The sequence below is a fragment of the Panthera uncia genome, chromosome D4 (genome assembly GCF_023721935.1).
Source record: "Panthera uncia isolate 11264 chromosome D4, Puncia_PCG_1.0, whole genome shotgun sequence".
Classification (NCBI taxonomy): domain Eukaryota; kingdom Metazoa; phylum Chordata; class Mammalia; order Carnivora; family Felidae; genus Panthera; species Panthera uncia.
Window position 1 is genome coordinate 42,272,071 of NC_064807.1, and position 16,033 is coordinate 42,288,103.

At 40.7% G+C, this 16,033-nt stretch overlaps 1 protein-coding gene across 1 annotated transcript in view; it reads left to right on the forward strand.

Moving 5' to 3' along the window:
* Window positions 1–16,033, forward strand: part of ADAMTSL1 (ADAMTS like 1) — a 405,773-nt gene that overhangs the window by 21,772 nt on the left and 367,968 nt on the right. The window contains exons 2-4 of the mRNA XM_049627010.1: window positions 5,371–5,424; window positions 5,829–5,983; window positions 7,046–7,158. Of these exons, the coding sequence (XP_049482967.1) occupies window positions 5,371–5,424; window positions 5,829–5,983; window positions 7,046–7,158 (322 nt within the window). The remainder of the gene's footprint in view (window positions 1–5,370; window positions 5,425–5,828; window positions 5,984–7,045; window positions 7,159–16,033) is intronic.

Sequence of the window (16,033 nt, forward strand, 5' to 3'; positions counted from 1 at the left end):
TCTTCCTGATGCAGTTCAGTGCTCTGCTATGAGTTTGTTTGTTTATGTTTGTTTGTTTTTTTCAGAGCAGAGGGAGGGAGTCCTAGAATTAGAATCTAGATTATGATAATAATTTTTCCCAGAATTTTATCAGAATTTTCAAATACATAGAAAAGTTGAAAGACATGTACAGAGGATACTCATATACCCACCAACTAGCATGGTAATGTTTCACTGATCTCTTACCTTGTACTGAGCTATACTCTACAAACCCTTTGCCCCACTGCCCACAATTGCTCTGTGGTGCTGACCATTATTCTCATCATATAACAGTTAAAAACAAACAAAAAAGCTTGGCTCAGTGACTTTCAGAAATTCATTTCCCTAAAGCTCTCCTGGTAGTAAAGGGAATAGCTAGAATCTGAACACTCTGATTTCAAAATCTGGGTTCTGTCCACTGCACGAAGAGCCTCTAGAATTCCTCTCTGCTGCTGGCCAGGGTCACAGATGCTAACTGAATACCTACGTGAGAAGCCCTGAATTAAGCACTGGAGGAAATGAGAAGAAATGTAAGCTGAGGCTCTTAGTACTTTAGGCAACTCAAGATGAATCAAATCAAATTTTAAAATTTGTTGAGTTCCTGACACTTTGTAGGGAGAAATCAATGAGGATGTGATCTGAGACTGTGGGACAAAGAAGTAAAAAACATATTTCTTCTTTAAGCAGCCTGAAATAGTGGTTCAGGGTGAGTAAAAGCCTTGGCCTTACATGTTCCTCTTTCTCTCTGCTTACTCTGTCCTCCTCACCTGCAAAACTTTTCCCATTTTCTTATCATCTCTTGAAAGTCTCTTTTTATCTTAACACAAAAGACAACAGATGTTGACGAGAATGTGGAGAAAGGGGAATGCTCTTACGCTGTTGGTGGGAATGCAAACTGGTGCAGACACTCTGAAAAACAGTATGAAGTTTCCTCAAAGGGTTAAAAATAGAACTACCCTACAACCCAGCAATTGCATTAGTAGGTATTTACCCAAATGATACAAAAATACTGGTTTGAAGGGGCACGTGAACCCCGATGTTTATAGCAGCATTATCAACAATAGCCAAATAATGGAAAGAGCCCAAATGTCCATCAGTTGATGAATAGGTAAAGATGTGGTATATATACACAATGGAATATTACTCATCTATCAAAAAGAATGACACCTTGCCATTTGCAACAATGTGGATGGAGCTAGAGTGTATTATGCTAAGCGAAATAAGTCAGTAAGAAAAAGACAAGTATTGTATGATTTCACTCATGTGTGGGATTTAAAAAACAAAACAGATGGACATAGGGAAAGGGGGGAAAAGAAAGGGAAGCAAACCATAAGAGACTCTTAACTGTAAAGAAAAAACTGAGGGTTGCTGGAGGGGACGTGGGTGGGGAATGGGTAAATGGGTAATGGGTGATGGGTATTAAGGAGGGCACTTGTGTTGAGCACTGGGCATTGTATGTAAGAGATGAATCACTGAATTCTACTTCTGAAACCAGTATCACACTATACGTCAATCAACTAGAATTTAAATAAAATTTTCTTAGAAAGAAGAAAAATACCAACAAAAGCAAAAAAGTCTCTTTATATCTCAAGGTGTTTTTCAATTTCTGTTTCTTCCATTTCAGTCCCCCTTACTGAGTCCTCAAACTAGCAATGATCTCTCCCTTCTCTGAACTATAGCCCTCTGCTCTACAAAGAGGCAGGGTAGATTAGTGGTTAAGAACACAGATTCCCCCTGAGATCCTGACCCTTCCCCTCTGTGGGTACGTATTCTTGGAAAATTAATGAATTCTCCATGCCTCAGTTTTCTCCCCTGGTAAAGGGGATATTATCAGTCAAGGATTCTGTTTCAGAGACTAGAATTTCCTCTTGCTAATTAAAGCAGGAAGTGTTACATTATAAAGGAATTCATTAACTCACAAAAAGTTGGAATTGCCAACAAAAAAAGACTAGTTTGAGTTTTCTGAAGATTCCCATGCTACTCTATTCCATACACCAGCTGGATGGAAATGTAAAGGCTGTATGTAAAAAGTCTTCCCACCTTCTCTGATCCAGCTGAAAAACTGCATTCCCCAAGATTGCCTCTTATCACCCACAAAGGCAATGACTGGTTGTCATGGTTGCACACAAACTGCCTTACTCTTTAGCCATTTTGACAAGCAGAGAGAACAAAGTGTGGTCTCTACCTCACTTCTTTTAAATCTTGTGGGACTGCTCCTGAGTAACCAAATCTAAATTACCTCTGGTACCCTAGCTGCAAGGGAGTCTGGGAAATGTAGTTGCTAGGTTTCTGGCTTCTGCATTTCAGGAAGGCACTAGCTGGGACCAATGTTGAGTACTAATCGACCATAAGTCATATCCATTTGAGAACAATAAATGTACCTCTCCCATAGTGTTATTGTGAGGATTATATGAAATAATAAAGTAGTTAGTACCTGGCACACGGGAGAGCCTCAATAAATGCAACTATTTTCATGAGTTAGCATCTCAAGGGGTTGCCAGGTGAAAGACCTCAGATAGAGCCCCGAATTGCTACCTGATAATAAGTAATGTGGATGAATGTGTTTAACAGAGAAGAGCACCAGTGTTGCTACCTATAAAGTGAGGATAATAATCACTCTCTACCTTACAGAGTTTCTGCTCACATCACATGAGGTCATGTGTGAAAGATGATTTGAAAACGGTAACAAACGTTCCAGTTGCTTTGGTGTTGAAAGGATGTCAGGTGAAATGGAGAGCTACAAACTCCTGGTCAGATTGCAGCTGTGCCCCTGAGAGTAGCAGTCAGCTTCCTGTAGTTTCATCTTCTTCATCCCCACGCTATGTTTTCCTCTTTTTAATTTTCAGAATTAGCCAGGGAAACTAAACCACTTTCATACATGCCTGTGAGGCTAGAAAGTCTCAGACGCTGCCGTTACCACCTCCTGCAAGAGGGGAGATGGGGTTCTACCGAGCTCACCAAGGTCCCCCACCCCTGAGTTCTTTCCAGAAGACCCTGTGCCCTCTCCACTCCACGAACTGCAACTGGAGGGCCAAGTGAGGAGGCCCAACCTGAGGAAGAGACAGGTGGCTCTGGCACGGACGCTGTAATGCATTCTCCCCAGGGAGAGAAATTCGGAGAGTTTAGCTCACTCTTTCCTGCCATAAAGCACACTGAATGTTAACAGCTTGCTCCTGTCCAAGCTGGTGTTTTTTAAATTAAGTATTGTTAAATCCATACCATTTGGAATGATGCTTCAGACAGCCCTGACACTCTCTCTCTTGCTTCTGCTTTCATTTCACCTAATATATTGTACAGGGAGCCAGCCACCAGTATTATGGCAGCTGTGGCCCCTGCTGCTGCTCAGACACTGGTGAGACAGCTTTAATGTAGATACCTGAAGAGGGAAAAGGAGCTCGGCCAACGCCCTGCTCCCATGCCATAAGGGGCCTTCCCCAGGCCGCCATTAGTAAGCATCTAGATTACCTAGGGTTTTATGTTATTTTTCCTTGGTACTGGAAAAAGTTTTAGAAGTGACAAAGGTGGGAGACAGAGACACCGTAGATTTCGATGAGATACTTTCCATTGTCAGGTAACATATATCTATAGGAAAACCTGGGTAGCCTGCCCTCTACTCCTTTACCTTCACTATAAACATTACCCTCCAGCCAGTATGACACCACTGCCAGCATCTGAAAATGTCTATGTGGTTGTGTAGGTGTGTGTAGACACATACACACATATATAGACATACATGTGTGTATACATAGGTGCACATACATGTGCAGATATGTATAGATGAGAGAAGAGTGATTTCGGGTCAGAAAATCCTAGTCAAAGGCCAGTGCTAGCCAGTGGGTCCTAGGGCAAGTCATTTAATTCCTCTGAGCCTGATTTTCCACATATAGAAAATGGAGTGAGTACTTAACCAACGTCGAGGAGTAGTCATAAAAATGCGATTGAGAGTGTAAAACCATTTGCAGCCTTTAAAGATAATGACATACAATCTGGTAATTATCAAAATTGCCTCATCCCCAAAACTTACTCTAGTCACCCTCACGCAACTTGATTTTGTTCTCCTTTTTCTAACATTGCAGTAAGCTTGGAGCTTGCTGTGCACTGTGTAATGTTTGACAACACAATCGCTTTTCCTAGTTTCTCTGGGCATCCCCAACAGGAAAGGAAATGCTATGAGCACTGGGACGAGAAGCGTGAGATATTGTGGTGCTTGTCCTCCAGACATTCAATGGGTAATTGAGGGTTTGACTTAAGAATATTGTGACGTCCAGCAACTTTATTGAGGCGAAGGGGACCATCGTGTTATATGTCAACGTGCCCATCAGAACTTCAAGGCAGAAATCGCTGACTCAAAATATCTAGATAATATTTATTTCCAAAGTAGGAAGGAATCTAGAAGAGCATACTAGTAGCTCTTCTTCTGCAAATGGTGTCATATCATGACCACTGTTGCTTCTCTTCCTTTTCCTACCACCTGTTCATGCCTTTGGATCTGCCTATTAAGTGATGGTTATGCGTGAAGAGGGAAGGAGGAAGTGGTGTTCAATAAAATATTCCATTTTGTAGAACCAGTTGGAACGCTTTAGCTAACTAATAGGTTAAAAATCCCTGCCTCAGAAAGCTCCAACTTGTAAGAGAGAGATAGCTTTTTTTTTTAAATTTTTTTAACGTTTATTTATTTTTGAGACAGAGAGAGATAGAGCACGAACGGGTTGGGTCAGAGAGAGAGGGAGACACAGAATCTGAAACAGGCTCCAGGCTCTGAGCTGTCAGCACAGAGCCCGACGCGGGGCTCGAACTCACTGGCCGGAGATCGTGACCTGAGCTGAAGTCGGACACTTAGCCGACTGAGCCACCCAGGTGCCCCGAGAGAGGTAGCTTTAGGAATGAAAGTTTATTTCAATCAGTTCATTTCTTTAATATAATGATTTCAGATAACACCAGTCAAGGCTTGTTTTAAAATGTTTATTTTTTTTATTTTGAAAAAAAGAGAGCGAGAGAGGCAAGGAAGGATAGAGAGACAGAATCCAAGCAGGCTCCACGCTGTCAGTGCAGAGCCTGATGCGGGGCTCAGACTCACAACCCATAAGATCGTGACCTGAGCCGCAATCAAGAGTCAGATGCTTAACCGACTGAGCCACTCAGATGGCCCATCAGTCAAGCATTTTTACATCTACTCATGGGTACTCTTCAGCTTATGAACATTATTAGCTGGTTTTTTTATAGATTTGTAAAACTGATCTCTCTGAAAGGGAACAACATACTTCAAAACAGGACCTCTTTGCTATGGATTTGTCCTATCCATTTTTCTAAAGGGACAAGGTGGATCCTTATATGCCCTGACTCTCCTAACAGGTTGAAAATGGGCATTTCAAAGCTCTTCTGTCTTTAATTGGCATGCCATATGAAGTAAGTAACTTGATGTTAAACAAGCTAGCTGCGTTTCTTTACCTTGCTGAAAAGCAGTGCTGCAGGTATGTATGTAGACAGACCTGCCTGTACTCACACGCCCATTATGCGTAGAGCAGGTTTTCCATATTTTTGCATTTCATAACTTGTGGGTGTTTTTTATTAACGGGAGGAAAGGACTTTAATTCTCATCGGCTTCTCCCTCCACCATATACATTTCTGGGCTCTCAAGAAATCTACAAAGGAAAAACTTCCTGGTGACACACCTATGGAAATGGAAGGCGCCAAGTTCGCTGTTTCATTCTTTCAAACACTCCATGATTTTCTTAGCAGATAAGGAGAAAGACGTCCTTGTTTGACACTTGACACTTTTCTAAAACTGTAATAAAATCCTCCTCTGGTAGAGTCAAATCTTGATTGCTGGTGGATTAACCAGACTTAGAAGCTTCCTGACCTTCTCTTTGCTGTCGCTGGCCTTGCAGTCATTTCACTGCTCATTAGCACTTCCTCCAGAGCGTCTCCCATCCAAGCCTCTTGCAACAGTAGAAGGCAAGAGGAGGTAAAACTCACTTCAGCCTTTTCTGCTGTGTTATAGCAGCTCTGATAAAGGACATGGATAAGGATGAGGCTGAAACTGTTGGTTAAAAGGTTTGAGGATTAACTGAAGATTTAATTCATCCTTTCTTTCCCTCTCCCTGCCACAGTAGATAGTTGTGAGCTGGCACTGTGTCAAAACCAGGCTGCTCCTCAACCCCAAATTTCAGCCCCTTTCATCCCAGTCTTTGTTAAAGGGCTTTTTTTTTTTAAACCAAGGGCTCTAAATTTCTAATTGTGCCTTTAGTGTAGTAAACCTTAGACATTTTAAATTGTCACTTTACAAAGAAGCGACTTGCTTTTTCTTTCCCCACCCCCGGCTCAAGTCATTAATGCCTAAAAGTAACTCATGTCACTATTTAGGTTTGGTGAGGAACTTCCAAAAACTTATATAGCCTCTTTTCCGAGTCAAGGGAGAAAATAAAGAGGAGCTTCACGGAAGAGGAATAAAGCAGTTGTGCAGAACACGTTTAAAAGGCACGTTAAGTCAGTTTTTGTCTATGGCTCTTTCCCTTTATGGCATATGTTATATATTGACAGGGATTAAGTTTCTCTCCTGAATGCAACAATACAGAGTCACAGGAAGCTACTGTACTTCCCAAAGCCACAGGCACCAGCACAAGCAAACGGCAAATAGAAAGGTATCTCACAAAGAACCAACCAGGTTAGTTAAAAAGTAGAGGGCTTTGCTTCATCTTTTGCAATTCTGCACCTTTTGCATTTCTCTTCCCCTCTGCCGCGCGCGCTCTGCTCTCCTTTCTTTTTCATCCTGTTTCCCCTTTTTTTGCTCGCACTGTTACACTTTCTCTGTCCGCCCCCCCCCCCCCCCCCGGCTTTGTTATTCAGCACGTCTGATTAGCAGGAGCCTGATTGGCTGGCTGCCTGCTCGGAGAGAGATTCCATTCAGCTTACCCCCCACCCATCCACCCACCCACCCACCCTCGGTCAGGAAATGTGAGCAGGGCTGATGGAAGCTGATAGGCAGGGCTGGAGTGTTAGCACCAGTACTGGATGTGACAGCAAGCAGAGGAGCACTTAGCAGCAGTGTCCGATTCGGATTCCGGCAAGGATCCAAGCATGGAATGCTGCCGTCGGGCAACTCCTGGCACACCGCTCCTCTTTCTGGCTTTCCTGCTCCTGGTAAATGCCTTTTCATTTCAATACGTTGCTATTGCCACTTAGCCTGGTTGCTGTTGGGGGTAATGTGTGTGTGTGTGTGTGTGTGTGTGTGTGTGTGTGTGTCTTTATCTTCAAACACCAGGTAAAATAATTTACATGATTTTAAGAAAAGGAAAAACTTCTTGCAGAACTTTAACCCCCAACTTCCCAAGCTAAGTAAGGTCCGCAAGACTCTGTGGGATAGTGAGAGAGATACATAATAATATTGAGACTCAAACTTTGGGATATACTGCCTAGCGTTCTGAGCTGGGGACTGTATAAATGGCGGTGTGTATGCTTGGAATTTGAATAAGGGACGTCCTGAAATCAAACTCACTCACTGTGGTGTTCCTGGAATTTTTGAAGGATGGGCTGTAAGGGGCTTTCCCCCACTGCCTTGTACGAATCCTTCTCTGGCTGTGCACATGTGCTAGGGAACCAGGTAAAAGACGGAATGAGAGCCCGTTTGCAGCCAGCCCAGATTATAGCTCATAATTACTGTAAGTCCTCTATGGATACAAGTTAATGCTAGTATTTATGAATTGAGGATTATGGTCTTTGATCTCAGATCTGCTTTTAAAGAAGAAGAAAATGCTGACTTTTTGTGTGTGTCTGCTTTCCATAATCACAGTGATAAGATGCTCTGCTCTTGAACATCAGCACACATTGCATTTTTGACTCGAAGTAAATGTTCCGTTGTGACTCATACTTGGTTTTATGGGCAGAAAATGAACATTTACTGTCCAAAAAAAATCTACACTCAAAATATTAATAGCAATGCACATTTTTTTAAACCAGAGTGTTCTGGGCAGGCAGCTTCATAAACCTCATCTGAAGGTTTGATTCCAAAATTTGCACACACTGATTCCAAACAAACGTGATTGTAGCTCTCCTTGTCACATTTATAGCATGCCAGCGCTTCCTCAATAAGGCAAAAAGGGAACAAGGTAAAAATGTAACGAATATATAGGTTGCATTGATTCGTTGATGCTAAAGGAATGTTTCGTTCTGATTAGACTCTGACAAATTTCATCTGAGCTATAATTTTGAGCAGAGGAAGCAAGCCATTTGGTATAAATTGAAAAACTCCAAAAAGGTTCATCAGATAGAGTAATCAGACAGTGTTTAAATATTTTATACATTCCCACCTCTCATTTGCATCATTGTAGCCAAGAAATCATACTGCTGCACTGCAAATGCTATAAATATAGAAATGTATTTTCAGGTTTTCAGACATTTAAAGGCCAACTGAATTTTAAGCATGAATAGACTATAACTTTAAGCTGTTGTGAGGAATATAAAAAGCAGAATGTTTAGGTGTGCTTTATGACTAGTGGAGCAAGCAATTTATGAAAGGTGTCTCATTTTTTCCATATGGGACGTGTTACTTATATACACACCATTAGTTTGCCTCATCTTTCCTTCTTTGTGATTTTCAACAAGCGTGTGTTATTTCCCTAATTTAATTAAATCACAAGTTCAATTACCAGTCCACATTACTTTTTTGCTATCTTCATATGAAAATATGATTTCATTATATTTTGGAAAAACTGTCCTATTCAGGAGTAGACTGCTTAGCTACCCATTTGGTAAATTGCATTATTCCCCCTTTGACATCTTGAATATTCATATATGTACTTGAGCATATAATTAGACTTATGTGGAAAAAAGAAGAGTTTCTTTATATCAGATTTCAAACATAAAACATATTTTGTTTAAATTACAGTAATTGTCTTGTGAGGATAAAATGAAATCAAACTCAGGTTTGTTTCAGGTCTGTATTTAAATGAATTGGGATTCTGAGAGTCACAAGAAAGAACTGACTTGTGAACAACAAGATATATCCCTGGGCAGAGTAATAACAGTATTATTAATACCTGCCACGTATTGTGTGCCTTAATGTGCCAAATATTAGGCCAGTTGTTTGAAACGTGTTACAAGGAATCTGCACAATCAGCTTGCAAATAGGAATTTTTAAATTTTTTTTAATGTTTATTTATTTTTGAGACAGAGACAGAGCATGAACGGGGGAGGGTCGGAGAGAGGGAGACACAGAATCCAAAGCGGGCTCCAGCCTCTGAGCTGTCAGCACAGAGCCCAACGTGGGGCTCGAACTCACGGACTGTGAGATCATGACCTGAGCCGAAGTCGGATGCTCAACCTACTGAGCCACCCAGGTGCCCCGCAAATAGGCATTTTTAAACCTATTTTACAGATAGGGAAACAAGCTTATATTTGAATACGAAAGTCAAATAATGGAGAGAAAATCACTTGTTTGCTTTATACTATGGTTGGAAAATGTTTAGCAATGATGGAAGCAATGGTGTAAGTTGGTCTGTAGTCATTGTTGGATATTTAGGGGTTTTGTCTCATCTTGACCATTGAAGTTATGTACAGGATTATGGGCACTTGTTACACTTGCTTGTTAACAGCCCCCATCAGCTTTGTGACCAAAATTACATTACTGACCTATGAGCCCATGAGCCTCATCAGCAGTTGGCTTAGAACTAGAAGTGTGACAGTTTCAGCTCAGCCTTCAGTCTGAATGGAGAAATGGAACAAAGTAGCTTGTTTTCCCCATAATTATTTTATACATTATAAGAGTCTATCTACTCTTAGAATTAATTTAGGTGATTTTTGAAGATCCCTTTAACTTGATCCGAAAATATCCCATTTGTTTAGTGGTGAGTCGGATTTCTACTTCAAAACATTGTTCGTTATCACTGACAGCTGAATCCCCTGTATTGGTTCTTGAGGATGTGAGCATATCAAATATTGACCTTCAGTTTTGTCAAAATCCTTTACCCTTGGAGGACGCTTTCTGGGAAAATAAGGTCCCTGTGTCTCTGTATCATATGTTCATGCAAAGCTCATACATCATGGATATCTATTTTACTCTGGGCACAATAGGACAGTACTTCTGATTAAGAGATTTCATCCTGACATTCAGGTCATATTTAGTCACATCACCCAGCTTCCCCAGTCTTCCCACTCTGTTCCCCTTTTTCATTCCCCCTCCTTTGTCCCAACTGTGTAGCTCAAAAGGAATGTGGCAAAAACCATGACCGGCCATTGACATATGTGTCCATCCAAACTTGAAGTCAAATCACTTCTTGTCAGAAAGGCATTTAATCAAATTTGCATTTGCTTTTTGTTTCTTTTGAGTGGTTTTAAGCTCTTTCGCCTGCTATTGTGGGAGTTGTGAGAGTAACACTCAGAATTATAATAAAGTACATGTGTTTTTCTGTTGAATTTCTTTTTCTTCTCTGCACTAATTTATACATGGAAACTAGTCAAACACAATAGCCCATTCCCTTCAGTCGCTCTGGCACTGTCCTCCACTATTATCTAAGTGGATCTATCTTGGATGGCGAGAAGCACCATTAGCTTGTGGAATGAATGTTAAATCCCTTATTTACAGCAGATTGTGGGCTGCTCCAATAAGTGGTGAGTGTGTGAGTGTGTGTCTGTGTGTGTGTGCACGCACGCGTGCATGCCTGCGTGTGTGCACATACACAAGTACCTTTCTATCACTGTTCCCTCTACATCTATTTCTTATTCTCATGCCTACATTCTCTTTAAATCAAGCCTCAGGACTTTTCACCTAAATCTACAGAACATAATGAGGCATTTATTTATATGCTATTTTCTAACTGTTTTTGTGAAGTTTCTTGTCTAGACATGGTCAGCTACAATTTTGTTTCCTCAGACTCCTGTTTTTAGTGTTTAGGTCTGTTCAGGACCACTTTCTGCCCCCACTTTTCCTTGAAAGACCACATGGATATTAAAGACTTGAGAAAAAGAGAGAAAATGGATAAGTGAACATATTTGTTTGTGCCTTTATATGAGTGCTAATACATATTGATTCTGCTTTATCAGTGTGTATGAATAAGGTGGAAAGCCATCCCCTAGCACACCATGGGGTAGGCTAGTACTCAGATGCTGCACGAAGCTCAAATAGTAACAAAGTTAAGGTCAGGGTTTGTGTAATTTTAATCAGTAAAGTGTGGTTAACCACTGTACCTGTTACTCATTAAAAACAAAACTAGTTAATGTTGTTGCGTTTTGCACAGGAATTGTTTGGATAAGACACGTCTGGTAATTTGGTTCTGCTCCTTCTTATGGTTTAATCAAAATACAATTTTAAACTCTTCCAGAAAAAAAATATAGTGTCCTCTGAATGTCTGCATTTCCTGTAGCACCTGGTAGAATGCCTTTTATATACAGGCATCGTAGCTGTTTGTGAACTAATTTAAGGGAGGAAAGGACTTACAGAGGCTATCACCTGGTTTGCTAATTCTCCACATTCTTGGTGTTTCCTAACTTCATGTACAGAGTCCAGTTTCTCTGGTCAAGTGACAGCTCTGCTTTTAATTTGTCTGTTTCAGGTTCCAGGCCTTAATCCTTTAAGTTTCTCACATAGAATTGTTTGTTTCATTCTACTCTTCCCTCATTCTGCATATTCTACTGTTTCTTGTGGTCTCATGAGTACAGTGACCCAGAAGTGACCTCTCGTAGCATGAAGGCCCTCGTCTTTTCTTGAGTGAGAGCATTCCTTGAATCATCATGAATAACCTACTAGTTAAGTGTGTTGAGATAATCACAGGAAAATGTGTCTAAATCAAGTTTTACAGTCTAGCTGCTTTTACTAATTTTCTTCTTCTAGAGAGCTGGCTTCCAACTTTGTGTTTTCACCAGAATAAGACAAGTTCGTGTCATTTTCTGTCTACATCATAAAAACTATACCATGTGGTTGAATTTTGGCTTGATTGGCAGTACTGGCTCATGAGCGGCTTAGGACTGGCATACCAGAGGTGATGTAAGCCCTAAAGGATCCTAATTGAAATAGGCCAGCACAGCTGTGTGGGGAGCCTGCCTGCTAACTGGGGTAAGCTGTTGCTATCAACCCCTTCTTTCCATGAGCTCAAAAGTAAATGACTAAATCTCCCCAATTCCCGAACGTCAAGATTAAAACCTACATTGAATAAAGCTTAACTGTTCCGGCTTCTCCTCCTGGGGATTTTGCCAATGAGAGCACCCAGCATGGAGAGCAGTTAGGAGTTTTCTGACCACGTCAAGAAGATGTCCCAATGGTAGTAGTCTGGCTCCACCAGTGACCTCTGGCTTGTTATTTGTGGATTTCCAGAGGCTTGGTGTTTATAAAGAAGTCTGGATATTTCCCTGTATTTTTTAATGGTCTCTGTTTCAGTCATAGATATATATCGTATCTCATTAACTACTGAAACTCTCTGCAGAAGAAATACCATAATTTCTGTTTGGCTACCCATACCACAAATTCTACCAATGTAGAATTAGTTTTTAGTAATTGTTTGTCAGAGACATGTGTAAGTAACTGTAATCTCTACAGTACTTTAAGATGTCCTTTCTTCTAGTTCTTGGGCTTCTTTGCATTGATCTCTGTCACTGTACTTCTCATACTGTGGTTACATTTCTGTCCACTTCGTGACATTGTGGGTGACAGCAGGAGTGACTTGTCCCTCCTACCTCTGTCAGATGCCTGGGAATTAGATCTCAGTGAATGTTGTTGAATGAATGAGTAAATGGATGGATAAGGATGACTTGGCAAAAAAAAGTTGGAAAGATGGTAAAGCACAAATAGGACAGGAAAATGTGAACATCCATTTCACCTTTGAAGCATTTCACTAATTCTGGTTTTAGTAAGACCAAGTGAGCAAGCTAATAAATTTTAAAGGGAAGATAAATATTTTGTTTTTCTCTCTCTTTCTTAAACATATACGTCTATACAATGAATAACAATTGAAGAACAATCCCTTTTGCTGTTGATAATTAGAATGCATTTTGCATGTTTCATATCTTGCTTAACCCACTTGGTTCTCAAGTATTTTCCTTTTATGAAATTTGCTCTCAGGAGGAAAATGATACTTATATTTGCCACAGTCTTATAAAAATAGAGGGTAGCTATAAACTCTCATTTTAGCAGAGATGATGCTATGGGTTCACCATAGCTCGCTTCTTTTTCTGGCAGGACGTAAAGATAAACTGTATTTCCCAGCCTTTTCTGTGATTGGATGGTCACAATCACTCACTGATTATGAGTCAATGGAATAGAGTTAGAAGTTATAGATGGCACTTCTAGCCCTCACATCTGCCACGTAATCATGCAAACACTCAGCACTCTCTCTTTACCTGCCTCCTGGACACAGAACCTCCAGCAGGGAACTTCAAGACCTTAGGGAATGAGAAAGCCACCAAGCGCAAGGCCTGGGTCCCTGAATGACTTTGTGGGGCAGAACCCCACGCCACCACTCTCACAGAATTCCTTTTCTGAAATCCATTCACCCACTACCAAGAAATAAACCTTTTTTTTTTTAATGTTTTATCTGTTTTTGAGACAGCACAAGCAGGGGAAGGGCAGAGAGAGTGGGACAGAGGATCTGAAATGGGCTCTGCACTGATAGCAGCGATCCCGACGCGGGGCCCAAACTCACAGACCGCGAGATCATGACCTGAGCCGAAGTCGGGCGCTCAGCCGACTGAGCCACCCAGGTGCCCCCAACCTTTTTTTGTGTTAAAACACTGAGATTGGAGGAAAGGTGTTGTTTATTATACTGAACACCTTTTTAAAATGAACTGTGCTTCAAATTTAGATGCCTTGCATGCTAGCACTCACTTATAAGTCAGTGTTAATTCTACTTTCCATTTATTATGTGGAAAATTTGAAACAAGAAGATTGCATGTCATCCTAATGATGGTTTAATCTTTGTGATGTGCAACTTACTGCGTGCCCCCAAGTACTTAACATGCTCTACATTTGTAACAACCTGCACACCACAAAGACTGAAGGAAAAGTAGGAAAATGGGCCCATGCTCATTTTTCAAACATAGAATCCAGGAATGAACGGCACGGTAAGTGAGAAAAGGAACCAAGAGAGGCAGGGCTGTGGTAAACAGTTGGAATCTCCTAGAGTAGAGCAGACCAGCTAACCCAGCCAAGGACATAGAACCATGCAGACCCAAAGGAAAGGCAAAGAAAACAGAAAGAGATATGGAGAAGCAGAAACTAAGGCACAACACCAATGCTGCTCTCAGGACAGAATGTCGGTAGACAAAGGAGTAAACAAGTGACAGAAAGGGGAACAGACTCGTAAATGCAAAAATCCCAAATGTTTCGCACAGCAGCATCCAAAGTGAAACACACCTCTTGAGCATACCTGGTCTCAAGCATCTTTGATATGTGTTTCTTGTACATGTCTCAGATGTCATGGAACAACACTGGTTTTAGAGTGTAACCATCTGGTCTGTAGCACTGATTCTACTTCTGTGATCTTGGTCTAGTCACAGAACTTACTTCAGCGCTGTCTCCTCATCTATGTGCTATTATTGCCCATCCCACCTAACTCTCCAGAATGTCATTAGAGGCAAATATGGCATCAGACGTTGAGCTGTTTTGTAAATTCCACAGTACCATGAAACATCAAGTGATTATACTTTCATTGATAGCATTTGTCTGTCACCAACTGTGTGGCCAACACAGAGCCAGGCTCCGTGGAAGATAAAGACACTGTCCTTACAATGAGTTTGGTAGTTCATTGGACATTTTGTTGTAGAGTTATTTTTAAAAGTTTTCAATACACTCTCCTGTAGGGAATAGTTCTGTGATAGGTATCACTGTTTTCAATTGCCTGCCCCCCCCCCCAAAGCTGGCTCATCTTAAAAGGGACTCTTCTGTACCTGCATAGACACTATCTGTTTAATCCTATCCATGTGTAAATGTAAATCATGGCTTCCCACAGATTATTCATATGTATTATCTTTCTGGATATTATCAGACAGTATGTGACTTCAAACATTGAAACTTGTTTCCAATTTCCATAGTTGAGAGTATCAATTTGTGTAACAGAACACACTAGAACAATTTTTTAGTTAAGATAAATTCTTTAGGAAAAAAAAAACTGTCCTCAAAACAAATTCTTATCATTGTGAGAATTACCATTAACTAGGGGTTACCAGTGTCTAGGGCATTTTCATCTGCCCCACAATTGGGGTATCATGCTGGTAGACTGCAGTCTGATGTAGTTTCTACTACATTGTGCTTACTTTATAATAACCAAAAAATCCATGGAAAACACAAGCATATTCCATTTGGAATCATATTTCTAAAGTGCTATTGCTTTAGTAGGTTGCATCTCCCTCCTTCACTAGACTTTTCTCTACAATTCCACTAAAATAAATTAATTACAATAAAACCAAAAAGGCCTTGTGCGTGGAAAGGGGGATAGTTGAAATAAAGGGACTAACAGAAAAATCACATGTGTGAGCATACACCATTTATAATATAGGAGATTTATTCCACTTCTGAGGCAAGAAATTGCAAGACTCTAATAGTTTCACCACCTGTGAATTATTTGGGTGCACCTCATAAGCGGGTTCTTTCTTCTATTTGTTTAAAGAAATAAGTGGTATGTTCGCCAATTCTACACTACATTAATTTTCACAGAGTTTCCATTTTCATCTTCATTGCTTTTTCAGATTTTTTTCCAAAGCTTCTGCCATTCTCCAACTAAAGCTTTGGGTATTTTCCCCTTCGATTTTTGTCCGGGGACTTTCTCTAAGTCAGTTCAGTCTGTTGGCATAAATGTTGGGACAAAGGAGGGAAGGACTGTGATAACCTAAGACATCCTGACATAAATTCCAAGAGCACTAAAGAAATGAGACAGGAAATTATGAGCAACCTATAATAAATTCAAACTGTCCAATAAAATAAATATACCTCACTGGGTTCCCATCGTAAGGTAGGGTAGGGTGTCCAATTTCTCAGCTTACTTTGCCGGCTGCTCAGGCACCATTTGAAGTCTGCCAGAGTATTGTTCAAGTA